This window comes from Mesocricetus auratus, unplaced genomic scaffold (genome assembly GCF_017639785.1).
Source record: "Mesocricetus auratus isolate SY011 unplaced genomic scaffold, BCM_Maur_2.0 Super-Scaffold_100055, whole genome shotgun sequence".
NCBI classification, from domain to species: domain Eukaryota; kingdom Metazoa; phylum Chordata; class Mammalia; order Rodentia; family Cricetidae; genus Mesocricetus; species Mesocricetus auratus.
Window position 1 is genome coordinate 1,891,055 of NW_024429232.1, and position 14,711 is coordinate 1,905,765.

General features: G+C 56.4%; 2 protein-coding genes across 8 annotated transcripts in view; one reads left to right on the top strand and one right to left on the bottom strand.

Moving 5' to 3' along the window:
* Positions 1-4,367, top strand: part of Ptp4a3 (protein tyrosine phosphatase 4A3) — a 31,161-nt gene extending 26,794 nt beyond the window's left edge. For both annotated transcript variants that reach the window (XM_040736304.1, XM_005085448.4), the window contains exons 3-6: positions 960-1,052; positions 2,418-2,548; positions 3,150-3,224; positions 3,921-4,367. In XM_040736304.1, the coding sequence (XP_040592238.1) occupies positions 960-1,052; positions 2,418-2,548; positions 3,150-3,224; positions 3,921-4,038 (417 nt within the window). In that variant the 3' untranslated portion in view covers positions 4,039-4,367. The remainder of the gene's footprint in view (positions 1-959; positions 1,053-2,417; positions 2,549-3,149; positions 3,225-3,920) is intronic.
* A 1,652-nt stretch (positions 4,368-6,019) lies between these two features.
* LOC101844510 (maestro heat-like repeat family member 5) overlaps positions 6,020-14,711 on the bottom strand; it is a 76,980-nt gene continuing 68,288 nt past the window's right edge. For 3 of the 6 annotated variants that reach the window (XM_040736302.1, XM_040736298.1, XM_040736297.1), the window contains exons 22-30: positions 10,706-10,843; positions 10,160-10,274; positions 9,300-9,443; positions 8,268-8,444; positions 7,580-7,735; positions 6,988-7,110; positions 6,735-6,837; positions 6,477-6,551; positions 6,020-6,233 (exon numbers count right to left, since the gene is read on the bottom strand). In XM_040736302.1, coding sequence (XP_040592236.1) covers positions 6,133-6,233; positions 6,477-6,551; positions 6,735-6,837; positions 6,988-7,110; positions 7,580-7,735; positions 8,268-8,444; positions 9,300-9,443; positions 10,160-10,274; positions 10,706-10,843 — 1,132 coding nt within the window. In that variant the 3' untranslated portion in view covers positions 6,020-6,132. The remainder of the gene's footprint in view (positions 6,234-6,476; positions 6,552-6,734; positions 6,838-6,987; positions 7,111-7,579; positions 7,736-8,267; positions 8,445-9,299; positions 9,444-10,159; positions 10,275-10,705; positions 10,844-14,711) is intronic. The other 3 variants (XM_040736299.1, XM_040736301.1, XM_040736300.1) reach the window with 3 other exon arrangements.

Below are 14,711 nucleotides of genomic sequence, written 5' to 3' on the forward strand. Positions count from 1 at the left end.
ATGAGATGTTTGAGTTAACAGCAGGACCCAAGAAGGGACTGGACATAAAGCAGTGAGTGACCAGGGGCCCAGCGTGAGAGTAGAGTCCAGGCTCAACGCAGGCATAACGAGGGCTCATGTGGGAGCAGGGTTGGGGTCAGCCTTGGCAGCCCTCTCCTTGATGGACCCCGCAGCGTCCCCATCGTCTCTGAGGTGGACACACCCTCATTTTTCATGCACTCTCAGAATAGTAGGGCCTGGCCTTGCTGTGTCTGGTGTTCCCATCACATGGCCAGCAAGACCCAGTCATTCCTCACCACTCCCAAAATAACCACCGGGAGCAGGTAGGTGAGGGTTGGCCCTGCTTGTTATAAATACCCCATGTTGGCTGTGAGCTGAGTGAACTTTGCTCTGAAGGCATGGGGCTTCCCCAGTGGTGTTTGCTGCCACCCTGCTGACTCTGGTCTCCAACCCCTGAGGTCTGCTTGCTGGAGACTCCAAATGGCCTCATGGAACACACTCAGACAGCCCAGGAAGGGAGGACTGTGCAGATGCAGGGAGGCTATCTGAGGCCTGGGCTACCCTGCTGGGAACTGAGTGGCTTTATCTGGAGAGCCAGGCCTTGCTGCTGAGACCCCTAGTCCTGGGTGCTGCAGAGGCTGCATGAGGGACAGGACGGGGCTGGGATCACAGTGACTTAGTCCACACAGGTGGGCTCCTCAGTTTCTCAGGTAGAACAGGGGCAAGTGACCTGGAAGTACCAGCAGAGGCTACCCTGCCAAGCATCCAAGCCCACCGGCTGGTTTATGAGGTCTGCTTGTCTCAGGGGGAGGTGGCTTGAGGGGACACAGCTCTTCTTAGGAGCTCCAGAGGGTAAGGCCCCTGGGGACTCAGCAGGGGTAGAGCTCTGGGCTGGCCAGCTCTGGGTTCTGAGCCCGCCCCCTCCCGCCCCGCCCCATCATCCCCTCTTTTTACCCCAGGACCTGAAGAAGTATGGGGCGACCACCGTGGTGCGCGTGTGCGAAGTGACCTATGACAAGACCCCTCTGGAGAAGGACGGCATCACTGTTGTGGTGAGGGGCGTGGGGCTCTGGGCTGCCCCGAGCAACGTCTAGACAGTAGATTTGGGGCTCTTCACTGCGATGCTGGGCTCTCTGTTGCTGCCTGATGCATCCTGGGCTGTCTTTGCCTGGGCTGGTTGTGGGGCAGATGACTCTGAGAAAGTCATCTCCTGAGGTCGGGCTGCACATACTTGTCGCTCTTGGCTTGTCTGTGTTGGGGCCTGTGGGTCCTGTTAGGTGCTCCAGGTTCATTGGCAGCCCGTAGCCTGTGTGTGGTTCCTTTTTTGGAGCAACTGAGGCTTGGAATCAGACGTTCTCTGAGACCCCGGCTAGGAGGAGGAGGGCTCCCATGGGGTGTGGCATTCGAATCCCCAATTGTGCCGCTTCTCCACCGGCTGGGTGTATCTGGCGCTGTGGTTGGGGCTGGAGACCTGTCAGCCCTGGCTGGTGAAGATGGAGACCCTTTTGTTCAGAAGAAGTGGGGCTCAGAAAAGTGCCTGCCTGGCTCCCCTACCGCTCCCAGGGGCCTCTCCTCAGGCCCGCATCGCCTGCTGTGTGGGAGCCTGTCTCCTGGCAGCAGTGGGTCCCAAGAGACCCTGCGAGGAGGCCATGGGTAGGGATCCTAGTTGCTGTTTCCTTGGCTTCTTGACCCTGGGGCCTCAGCTGAGTGGAGGAGGGGCAGCCTTGGAGAACTGGTCATGGTGCTTGGAGTCTCAGAGCAGAGCCAGTTCCTTGGCATAAGGTGCAGTGCCTGGATGAGGCGGGCCTCGTGCGTGCAGCAGACCCTGGCGGGCTGTGCTGAGGCCCTGGGGTCCTGTCCTCAGCACCAGAGTGACTCCAGGTTACTCCCCCGTGAGGACCCTGTGCTGATGGGCTCCCATATCCACTGCCTGGCAGTTTGTAGAGGGAGGAAGAGCTGGGGGTGTCACAGGCCTGGGAGGACTCCTGTTGTTGACCCTTCCCTGCTGTGGGACCTCACAGGCTGTTCTGACACTCACGGGCCTCCCGCAGTGTGGGTATTCAGGGGAGGGTGAGTATAGGATGAAGACATGGCAGCATCTTGGTCCAAGGTTGCCCAAGCCTCAGGAGAGACATGGGTTAGGCTCGGGACAGCTACATTAACTGGTGGCCCCCAGGAGAGGTCTAGTTTGGAGACAGAGGGAGGTAGAGAGACCCCCAAGATGCTACCCTGCATCAGCTAGCTGCTGCAGAGCCATGTTTACCCAGCAGCAGGGTCCCACCTCTGTCTTCTCTGCATAGCCTGGGCTGGGGCCTTCTCCATGAAGGCTGGCTTCCCCCTCCCACCTAGAACTCCGAGGGGCAGGGGAAGGAAGGCTAACGTTCATAGGACAGGTCCTTAAGCATCTTCCTCTGCAGGACTGGCCCTTTGATGACGGGGCGCCCCCTCCTGGCAAGGTGGTGGAGGACTGGCTGAGCCTGCTGAAGGCCAAATTCTACAATGACCCGGGCAGCTGTGTGGCTGTGCACTGTGTAGCAGGCTTGGGAAGGTGAGTGAGGGTGGCACTCGCGACTCTGTTGCTGCTGGGAGCACAGCCTGTGCGTCTGTGGCCTGACTTTATTGCTCTGTGAGTTTGGATGTGGGCCAGATCCGCTTGACATTTCTAAGGCCTGGGGTTCCCAGGCAAGCCCTTTCACAGCCTGGCAGGGAGGGCTTCTGCTATGATCCAGACACTGCACCTCGTGCAGAAAAGAGCTGTCATAAAGACAGGCCGCTCACCCAGGCCCGATCCCTGTTCGAGGAGGAACTGCTGCCCACACTAGATGGAAGTGAGCCCGGCGGGGGAGCACCCCTGACACCCCCCTTGCAGGAGGGTTGGAGGGCAGGCTTAATGGCCAGTATGCAAGGGCAGGCCAGTATGCTCAGCTGTTTTTCTAGTTTAGGCACAGAGAGGTTGTCTGCCTCTCTCCAGGTTGCACAGGAGGGGCCAGACTAGAGCAGGGAGTTGTGCTGTCTAGAGTCTGTGTCTTCCGTGAGCAAGGAACTGGGGGGTAACCAGGCTCTCATGCGTCCGCTTTGTCAGGTGACCCGAGGCAGGGACGGGATTTGGTGTGGGGCCTCAGGTAACCTCAGGTTTCTTGTCCCCACAGGGCTCCGGTACTTGTGGCGCTTGCCCTGATCGAGAGCGGGATGAAGTATGAGGACGCCATCCAATTCATCCGACAGTGAGCAGCCAGTGTGTGTGTGTGTGTGTGTGTGTGTGTGTGTGAGAGAGAGAGAGAGAGAGACTTAGTGGATCTTGACGGGGCTTAAGCTGTCGCTATGGGCTCTCCTTGCCCCTCACCTCCCAATTCTGTAGCTGTTCCTTGAGACGTTCTCCCCTAACCCTGGCTGCTCCCCAGCCAGTACCTCCCTGTGCTAGGGTAGCCTTCCTGGGGGACCGCGTCTTCCTGACGTCCCGGGCAAGGACCCCAGCCTGTGGGTTGTGTGTGCATGCGTGTGACATGTCCACCATGGATATGTGGACACCTCTGTGCTGCCTGAAAAAGGCACAGCCCCCACCTCTTTCTCCCTGGGGCAGGCCCTGTATGGCCGCCGCAGTGTGGGCCTACCAGCCTGTAGGTGTCCTTAGAGAGGCCTGGGCCATACAGATGGGTGTGCACCCTAAAGAGCTCTGCTAAATGCAGACACTGAGGAGGTGCTGGCCAGCTGGGGTGAGATGCTCCCCAGCCTTCAGTAAGCCCAGGCCTCCCAGCCTCGCCCCGGAGCCCCAGCTTAACCTACCTCCTGTGGGTCTGTCCGCTCAAGGCCACATAGATAAGGACAAGAGGGCTCCTGCTCCAGTCCCCTGGAGTCCCACAGGGGAAAGCAAGGTGTCCAAGCCAGGCCTTATGACCCCTCTTGCCTGTTCCTGCCTGCAGGAAGCGCCGTGGGGCCATCAACAGCAAGCAACTCACCTACCTGGAGAAGTACCGACCTAAGCAGAGACTACGGTTCAAAGACCCCCACACGCACAAGACCAGATGCTGCGTCATGTAGCTCAGGCCCTGTACACCCTTAACTCCTGTCTCTCAGTGCACCTGTGTCTAAGGCGTCCAGTGGCCGCGTGTGTTCCTGCTCTGTCCCTGTCAGTGCCCATGGCCGTCTTTCTGAGGCTGTCCCTGGACCTCCTGCCAGTTCCATCCAGCCCCTCCACCCCCTGCTCAGGCCTCACCCCGGCCTGTGGACTGCAGGTGGGTGTTTTTAACCACTGGCCCAGTGCCTCAGAAGCGCTGCCCTCACCCTAACCCGTTTTCGGCACCTTTGTTACCAGATCCTGGGCCTTCAGGTGCTCTGGACTCTCAAGGCAATAAATCAGCAGCTGTGGATGTGTGAGGAGTGTTGCTGAGCAGGGGATTGGGGTCAGCATCCTGGGAGGCCATCTCTGCTGGCCTGTGTAGTCTTGCTGCTGCGTGTCTCCCTGGCACCCTCTGGTGGCCACGTAATGCTCTGCACCTGCCTTGTTTCTACAAGTTCTTGACAAACTAGTGTGGGGTCCCAGCTTGGACTGGTGACAGTTTAGGGGTTGGAACACTAGAAGGTGAGGCTGGGCCACCTCTGTAGGACAGAGTGGGGTTCACTTGGAAGTTTCAGTGGCCTCCACTCCCCCACCACCTGCACCCCGTGAGATTTGGCCTAGAAAATGACCTCCATTGCCCAGAGGAGGAAGAGGGTAGGGCAGCAGAGTGGTGTGGGGTGCGGGTAGATCTGAGTGTGAGAAAGCTGGGGCCTGTGTAGGGCCTGACCTTCCCGCTCACAAGTTCTGAGCAGCAGCCTGGGTCTTCCTTTAGCTGAGGATGGGGAGGGACAGAGCGGCTGTAGGTGCCAGTGTGGATGTGCTGTCTGTCCTGTGGCACCAGCCCTGTCCCCTGGTGCCTATAACAGACCCAGGGCACCTCCCACCTGCACTTGTCACCTGCCTTGGATCCTTCCCTCTTTAAGACCCATATGTCTGCCCAGTGGCCTCCTACCCTACCTAGCTCTGGACTAGGTCCCAGAAGCCATAGGGGCCTGCTTAAAGCCCCAGCAATCTCTGTTCCTGCCTGTCCCAGCAAGGCAGGCCTTGCGGCAAGGTACAGCCTTTTGGGCTTCCCCTAACTCAGCAGTGGGGACCTTGTGTGCACTGGAAGCTCACCGCACCTGTGGCATATTTGCACGGAGTCACGTTTTTCAGCCTGCCATTCAAGTTTTCAGCACAGTGACCTGCCCCAGGGTGCACATAGTTCCGGGCTGGGAGAGATGGGCCCCAGCATTTGGATGAGGGCGTGCAGAGCCGACCCAACAAACCCTGTCACCAGACCTCCTGCCAGTTCCATCCAAGGCCAGGGGATGTGGTGTGGAGGCTTTGGGATGGCCCAGGGTTTGAGGGCTAACTAGAAGGTCCCTTGCTGGCGCTGGCTGATCTAATGGGTCCCGAGGATGACAAGCTGTGGTGAAGCCCCCTAAGCTCACCCACAGGTCGTCTCTGCCGTTCCTGAGACAGAGGCTGAGAAGGGATTGGGGGCACCCTCAGGGAGTCAGTTACCCTCTTTTAGACTCCTGCACATTTGGGTGGTCTACAGCTGGGGCAGATATCTAAGCTCTTCCTTTGCAGCTGGCTGGCCCCGCTGGAGGAGGACTCTGCCCTGGGATAGAGAAGCCTGCTGGAGCGCCCCACACCCCCACCGCCCCACATCCCCCGCAGAGCTCTCAGCTAGGGTCACTGGAGACTTTCATCTTGGGCACCGCTCCCAGTGAACGGTCTGCTCAGCCACGGGTGCTGTGGCCTGGGCTCTGGTCAGGTGGCATCGATCTCATCCCCGGGCAGTCATTAGCAGAGTCTGTCACAGGCCTACCAGTTTGTCTCTGCCCCTCCCCTCCTTGTCTGTCCCTGTCTGTGTCCCCGAGTCTTGCCAGTATCTTCTGAGGGCACTGGCTTGGCCACAGCAGTGGGCTGTGTGTGCTCCTGCCCACTGGAAGCCGGCAGCTATTACACTTTTTTGTTGAATCTAGATTTTTCTTTCAAACGGAAAAAAATGTTATACAACCGAGCTCTGTGGACAGGTGTGGGGCAGGGCTGTTCTGGGAGCGGAGGTGGGGGAGGACGACTCGAAGTCACTTCTTGGATCTGGCTAACACCTCCCGAAGGAATGCGAACTGCCTGGTGGCAAATTCCCGAATGCCAGGATCTGGGTCTTTTTTGAGATCTTTAAAAGCTTCAAGAGAGAAAGACAAGTCAAAGGTGAGCCCAGCCTGGGAGCAACCTTCCAGCCCCACAACTGCAGTTCAACTTGGGCAGGAGGGTAGGAGGGCTCTTTCTGTCCATTGCCAGCATGGAGTGCCCTGGCGGGTGGGGTCTGCTCAAGAGGCCTGGGTCCTTGTCTTTGCCAACATCTAAGTTAGGCATGCTGCAGGAAGCTGGGAGGTGTGGAGGCAGGCCCAGGATGTGGGCTGCTCACTGGAGAATAGCAGCTTGGTGTCCATGTCGTTTACCATCTGTGACACGGCCTGAGGTTGGTAGCAGGTGGTGTACCCTATACAAGCAAGATGGAGAGCCATGGCTGCTGGATGGAGGCTGCCCTGGCCCAGCCCCCAGGAGCTTCCAGAAACCCCAAACTCCTTAGCCCCACGCCCTCCTTCCCTTCCCCCTTTCTCTTCTCTGCTGAGGTGAGTGGGCAGGGTGAGTGTGGACTTCAAGCCTGGCCCACTCTGCCCACCTATAAAAAGAGCTGCCCAGGTCTTGATGTGGCGGCGGCGACTGTGCAGGTAGTTGATGGCCTGAGACAAGTGTATGCTGAATTCCTCCTGGCTGTGGGTCATCTGGCCAGAGGGGAGAGCCACCTGTCACCGCCAGGGGCCTCGGGGACTGCTGGCCTTTACCCCTGTCAGCCTCACCGCCCTGGGAAGGAGAGTCTGTGGGGTGCAGCTGTCTCAAGTCCCCACTACTGACCCTAAGCCCTGGCCCCTCACCAGGCAGGTCCAGAGGAAGTGGCGGGCGCTGAGGCCGGTCTCCCAGGCCAGTGTGCAGAACAGGGTGTGCCGTGGCTGCCAACTGAGCAATACGGCACAGCGGTAGAAAGCAAACTTGGCCTGCTGTGGAGACAGCCATGGGAGGGGTCACCCACCCCCCCCCCGGGTGTGGCAGAGCAGGGTTTTTCCACTCCCCGAGACCACAGCTGCAGCGGGCACCTCGGCAGCCCGCTGGGAAGCTGTGCCTACCTAGGGTCACAGTGCCCTGCGGAAGGTAGGTGGGTACTCAGCTCTGTCTGAGCTCGTTGGGGAGCTGCTGCTGTCTCCTCCTCAGACCATAGGGGGTGCAGAGAGCAGAGGTTCTGTCTGCGTACCAGCAGGTACACTGTGTGCCCGTGTCCCCCCATGCTCTGCTGCAGTCGGGAGACCCACAGGCCCGGCTGGCCAGAGTGGATGTGGGAGGGGACAGTGATCTGGAGAGCCCTGAGGATGACCAGACCTCCTGCCACTGCCCTCTCGGCTGCCCTCAGGCAACCTGACCTGGCCGCCCTGTCCCTTGACCACGGTGAAAGGCTTGCGGCTGGGTACTGACCGTGACGACAGCTGGGCACTGGTCCTTCAGGTGTAGGAGCAGAGGGACCATACTCTGGCACACCTGGGGCCGCAGGCCACTCAGCTCCCTGTCTGCCATCGTTGCCACCAGGTCCCCAAACAGTGCCATAGCTGCAGCTCGGATACTGTCCCGCTCCTAGGAGGCAGGGACTTAGAGAGGTCCCGGTGCTCCCCAGCTTGGAGCCCCTACTTCCCTGGACTTCCTCAGTCAGGCTCAGGGGCCCAGGGTAAGGCCGGTCCTCCTTACTTAGATTCAGAGGAGGGCCAGGCCTTTCTCTCGGACAAGGCCTCAGGTCATCCTCACATAGAGGCGCCCTGTCCTCTGGTGCCCACTGTCACCTGACGGCCAGGACCTTGAGGCAGCTGGGTGACTTTCATTTTCTAGTGAAGTGGCCGGGGGGTGGGGTGGGGAAGTCATTTTGGACACAGGGACCTGCCTGAGTGGTCTGTAGGAGGCCAGGGCACAGAGAGGCTGGACAAGGAAGGGGAGAGCACCACCTGGCGGACCCTGGCCAGATCTGGTGCCCCTGTGGGCTCACAGCTTGGCCGACAGGTCCGGTTCCCCTGGGCTCAGTGTCAGGTGCAGGGGGAGGGCAGAAGGAGTCCTGAAGCACGGGGGGTTGGGGGGGGCAGGGGAGCAAGCCCAGCCATGCTGTCCTTATGCTCACGTCATCAAAGAAGTGGCAGGCGTTGATGGCGATGCTGAGACTCTGAGCACCTGCGCCCTCTGTGCCCAGGCGGTGCAGTACATCTGACACCATGCCCATAACGCCTGCCACCACTGCCTCGTTGTTCTGGAAGAAGCCATTGACGAAGGCTGGCAGTTGACCTCTGAGCAGGGCTCCCTAGGGGGAAGACAGTGGCTGGTGGGCGGGAGGCACAGGTCTGCCCACTTCACTCTGCTTCGCTCGGGTACCCGGTAGAGCCCCTGATGCTCCCTCGCCCTTGGGTCCCAGGTCCTTATCACTCCTGGACCTGGGGCCACTGTTTTCTTCTTTTGAGCCCCACTTGGGCTCCACCTCCATGCCTGGCTCCCCTTCGGGTAAGATGGGGTCAGCCGGACGAAGAAAGACTGGCTGGCCAGGTTGCATTTACTGAGGTGTGTCTCCAGGACTTTGTTGTTGCAAGGGGCCACTGTGGGCCATTTTTATGCTTTTGCTGCTCGTTCTTCCAGCCTGTCCTTGTTGGCTGTGTGTCCTGAACTCCAGATGAATGGCCAGAAAGCAACAGGATGTTCTCACCTCTTATCGGGGCGACTTTCCCCCAACTTCTAAGCAGGGTTTAAACACACTTTGCCTCCTATGCTTTGTTTGCTTAAAGCGTTAAGTTCACCTTCACAGTTATTTGATGGCAGTGCAGACTTGGGCACCTGTGGGTGCAGTCAGTGTGCTGGGACCTGGGGTCTCGTCTCGTAGGCTGGGTTCTGATAGAGGAACCAAGGGAGTAAACCAGGCACGGTATGCCTGCCGGTTGGAACTTGGTTCCTCTGGGTTGTGCAGGAGGATCCATCCCTTCTCAGGGTAAGGAGACATGTTCCTGGGGAACATGAATGCACTCTCCTCAAATACGTCCATTTCTGTAGATGAGGAAGCTGTGGCCCATGGGGGAAGTCATTGTCCCGGGTGACAGAGCTAGGGTTCCAACCCACTGGACCTTGCCCACCCCTGACGCTTGGGGCTACATGGCCCTCTGTCCCTCACCTTCTCTGCGTGGAAGAGTATGTTTCCGAGGCCCTGCAGGCTGGCCACGCGGACCTCAGAGCTGGCGTCCTGGAGGCTTTGAGCCAGTATAGTCAGCACAGCCTGCTTAGATAGCACCTCCAACAGGGCAGGGCTGTAGAGGAACTGGGGGCCCAGAGAACAGCTGCCTCAGGCTTGGCACTCTGTCCTGGGCAGCCTATGTCTTTGTTGGGGGCTTTGGGGGGGTCTGTGCAGGGCTTGCTTAGAGGAGGATGGTTGACCAGCATCCCCAGGGTACCAGGGTCAACGAGCATTTGTAACTTTTCAGTGGTCAAACCCTCCTGTGTGCGGCTGGTGACACTGGGGCCTAGAGCAGTTATTTAGCTGGCCTGGAGCAAACTTATATCCATGGAAGGCCCTTGGGAAGTGTGGAAACACCAGAAAAGGCAGCTGACAAATCCTTCCAGTGTGGTGGGAGGAGGCATAAGACCCCCTCTCAGCTTAGAGACATGGTAGCTGGTACCAGTCATGGAAGTGATCCTTCCTCCAGAGCCCACATCCTAGCACTTGGAGGGTCATTATCCTTGTAGCTCAAGGTTCTAGGGTGGGAGTGGGAGGGGTCCCTGAGTTACATGCGAGCAGAACAATGCCACATCTGAGTACGAGTCCAGGGCTTCTCAACTCTGCTTGGGTCATTGTGGTCAGGGAAGGGTAAAGAGAAAGCCCCCCCCCCCAAGGCTATAGGCTGAGAGGTGGTGGCCCCTGCAGAGTGGGCAGCTGTCCTCACGAGGTGAGTCAGGTGGGTATCTTGTCATGGGTTGAGAAGGCTGGAGCATAGGCTACCTTGGGCCCACTGCTCCCCTCCCTCCTCCTCACTCTACCTCAATGAGGACCAGGATGGCCGTCTTCCTGTCTCGCTCCTGCTGGCTCTGCAGGCTGGGCAACAAGTGGCTGAGAACGGCCTTGATCTGTTTGCAGCGATTCTGCACCATGGCCCTGGGGGCAGGGCCTGGCTTTGTGGTCACTGCCCAAGAGTAAACCTTTACCGCCTCCCAGGCTGGCAGGTTGGGCAGCCAGCTCCATCCCAGTGAGAAGGAGCAGGCATGTGTCTCTGTGCTCTTCTCCCAAGTGCCAGCCTGGGCTAAGCATGGGGGAGGCAGAGGAGGACCGGGCAGCCTTTGTTCCTGAGGTGCCAGGACAGGGTGGCACTGGGGGAGGACTCTGCACCTGCACACTCTGAGTGCGTGTGTCTGGGAGCGGGGCACACGCCTCTTGTGCTCCAGGGTGCCATCAACACACACACAGGCACACACGCACACACGCACACACACACACACACGCAGACCCGGGAGGCCTCAAGGGGAGGCTTAGGGCCTGACCACCGTGGTTCATATGCCCCGCCTCCCCTTCTCTTGCCCCACTAGTACCTGGCAAGGAGGCCCACGGCCTGTGGGTAGGTGTGCATGGAGGCGAAGTGTTCCCAGGCACTCAGCAGTTCCAGGTGGGCAAAGTCGTGCCAGTGTCCCGTGGTGGACAGCAGACTCTTCAGTGCCTCCAGGGACCTGCTGCAGCCAAGCAGAAAGGCCGGGGTCTGTCCAGAGCTACAGGTGCCACCTGAGCCTTCCGTCCCTGGGACGGGGGCCCCAGGCTGTGTCGGCTCTGGAGCCTACCTCCTGCTAAGGCCCAGGGTGAGGAGGGATGTGCTGGGCATAAGGACACAGGAGAGCACGTCTATCACTAGGGTGACTGTCTTCGTTACTTCTGTGACAAAACACCATGATCAAGGTAACTTGTAAAAGAAAGGATTTAATTGGGGGATCATGGTTCCAGAGAGGATATTCCATGGCCATCGTGGTGGGGAGCACGGTGGCAGGCAGGCACCGTGCTGGAGCAGTAGCTGAGGGCTCACGTCTGATTCACAAGCAGGAGAGAGAGTGGGTGCTAACGGGGAAGGATTCTCAAAGCCCACCCCCAGTGACACTCCTCCAACAGGGCCACACCTCTGAATCCTTCCCAAACATTTCTACCAGCTGGGTACCAAGCATTCGGATGTCCCAGTGCTATGGGGGCCGTGCTCATTGGAACCACCACAGTGGAGACAGTTACGCTTTTGCAGTAGGCAGAGTTTTTAGTTGCTCAGCTGCTGTTTGGGGGCAGAGAGCGCACAGGAGACGGCTGGAGAGAGCTCTGGGTGGTCTTGGGCTCTAGGTTCTCCCATGACCCAGGCTGGGAAGGGTCTTAGATAAGTCTTGAAGGATGCATATGTTCCAAAGAAAAATGAGCAAGGAGCCCCTGGGAAGGAGGTGAGCTAGGGTGTGGAGTTCTGAACACTGTGGGAGTTCAGAGAGGTTATTTCCATATCCGAGGCTCCTCTGCCTGTGTCCATGAAAAACATGACCTGGTGTTTGCTAGTTGCAGGGTACCTGTGAGGGGCCTCAGTCCAGTGTTGGGCCCCAGCCCCATGGGGTCTCTGTGAGTTGCTGGTCAGCCTACAAGTGCAACTTGTTTTCCAGTCCAAGTGCTTTCTGTTTTCTAGTCCTGGCTTACTGCCCTGGCCTTGACCCTCTGACATCAACATCCAACAGGAGGAAAGCAACGATCTCTTCTACCTGGGGTTTTTTCCACTGTGCTGTAAACTTGTATAAAAAGCTCCTCCCTCCTACAAAAGAGAAGACCTCTTAGCACTTGCAATGAACACACACACACACACACACACACACACACACACACTCCTGGTAATAAAGGCAGCACATACATTCTCTTAGTACAAACAAATGGACGTCTTGTCTCTCTTTTCCTGATACCTTGGAGTTGCTTGTGGCGCTGGCGCCGCAATTGGACGTCCCACCGAGATCCAGAGAGACTTGGAAAGACTGGGAAAGATTGGCCAGATAGAAGACTCGAAAAGGAGAGACTCGAGAAAGAAAAGAATCAAAAACAGGTACCTCAGCTTCTAACAGTAAAATTAAATGGTCAAACCTCCAGGCTTTACTTAAGAGATCACCTTCTAAGGAGAAGGTGGATTGGATTAAATCTCCAGGCCTTCGCCTGACACCAAGGTCAGGAAAGAAAGGGGAACCTGAGAGATCACCCTCAGTTGGGGGGTGGATTGGATTAAATCTCCAGGCCTTCGCCTGACAAAGGTCAGGAAAGAAAGGGGACCCTGAGAGATCACCCTAGGTTGGAGGGTGGATTGGATTAAATCTCCAGGCCTTCACCCGACAAAGGTTGGGAAAGTAAGGGAACCCTGAGAGATTGCCCTAGGTTGGAGGGTGGATTGGATTAAATCTCCAGGCCTTGGCCTGACAAAGGTCAGGAAAGTAAGGGGACCCTGAGAGATCACCCTCAGTTGGAGGATGGATTAAAAGTGGGTGAATTAAAAATTGGTAACGGTTAATAAAGGAGGTACTGGTATTAAGTAAAAGAAAAGGAAAAGATAAAAGTATATAAAATGAGAAATACACAGAGAGTCTGGATACTGTGTACAGTTGTGTTGTCTTTAAATTGTTTAATTGCTAAGAAAGGAACAAAAACTGCTAAAAGACATTTGATTATTAATATTGCTAAATTAATCCAACTTGCATGTTTTGAAAATGCTTTGACTTCTAAATTTAAATATAAGGACAGGTTACTTGGGAAAATAATTTCTGCTTTTGTTTCCACAGAACATAAAAAGCTGTGGGTTCCTTCCAGACTAGTATGGTTTGATGAAGCAAGACCACCTGAAGCAGTGGCCCAGGTGATCCAACACCTAAAACAGCTGAGATGATGCAGCCTTACAGACCACAAAAACAAGAACGTCAACAGGTTCTGGGTTTTGTTTTGTTTTGTTTTTGTTTTTTTGTCATGATCCCCATGGTATGTCAGCGCCCCTTTACAGCAGGAAGTAGCTCGGAAAGAACGACGCCCACATTCCCAAATATTGCTTATAAATGTTTGTTTTTGTATACTAAGATTGACATTAACATCCTTGTCACCTGAGATAGGTGCTAATTTATATATAAAGAAGGGGGGAGATGTTGGGCCCCAGCCCCATGGGGTCTCTGTGAGTTGCTGGTCAGCCTACAAGTGCAACTTGTTTTCCAGTCCAAGTGCTTTCTGTTTTCTAGTCCTGGCTTACTGCCCTGGCCTTGACCCTCTGACATCAACATCCAGCAGGAGGAAAACAACGATCTCTTCTACCTGGGGTTTTTTCCACTGTGCTGTAAACTTGTATAAAAAGCTCCTCCCTCCTACAAAAGAAAAGACCTCTTAGCACTTGCAATGAAGACACACACACACACACACACACACACACACACACACACACACACACACACACACACTCTCTCTCTCTCTCTCTCTCTCTCTCTCTCCTGGTAATAAAGGCAGCACATACATTCTCTTAGTACAAACAAATGGACGTCTTGTCTCTCTTTTCCTGATACCTTGGAGTTGCTTGTGGCGCTGGCGCCACAGTCCAGAGTACTCAGTGTAGTACGGAATTCAAGCAGAAACCTGGGGAATGCAGGCTCCTGAAGGCAGCTCCTTGCTGCCCCTGGCTTGGTGGCTGGGAGTGCACAAGCTTGCTGAGCTCTCGTCCACAGCTGGCATTAAAATGAAGCACCATTAAAAACATCTCCCCTCAGCCACTGATCACACCCAGAGAGACATCATGGCCCTCAGAAGGGGAGCGGGTGAGAGGGCATTTTGTCCCTTTTGTGACATTCTGGAATCTTCTAGTCTTGGGGCACCTTGGGCCCGTAATGACAGCTTAATCTTCATGGTCGATTTGTCCTCATGGCCACAGCCAGGGCTTCTGAAGGATGGCCATCAGCGGATGTGAGAATTGTTGGGGATCTCTGCCCGATTCCAGGAGGAAGTCACAGTCTCTGGGGATCCCTACAGCTCTCGTTTCCCAGTCCAGAGCTCCAAACACTCTTGTCCCATCTGAAGTTCACATGCATCCAGTGAAGAATAGTCCTTAGAGGTAACACCTGCCACAGGATAGTCCCCATGACGATCCAGAAGGTTCCTCTGTCTTGTCTTCAGACTCTGCACTCTCCAGCTCCCAGGTGCTGTGGCCCTCAGGAGGAGGCAAAGCCTGTGTGCTCCCCAACAGCCAGCCAGATACATACCTCCACAGTCACAAACTGCCTTCTTTGTTTTTATTTATTTGCTTAATAAGTAGATTATGCATATGGTGTTTGTGTGTGTGTGTGAGTGCCTGTGTATGTGGAAACTCCCGTTAAACACCGACTCCTACCCCTGGCCGCCATCCCCCACCCTGCCCTGCCCCCACCCCATCATTCTATTTCCTGTCTTTGAGTCCTCTAGGGACTTGATGTGAGTAGAATCCTACAATACTTGTCTTTTTTGTTTTGTTTTCTTTGAGACAGGGTCACATGCATCCCAGGCTAGCTTTGCACTTGCTCTGTAGCTGAGAATGACCTT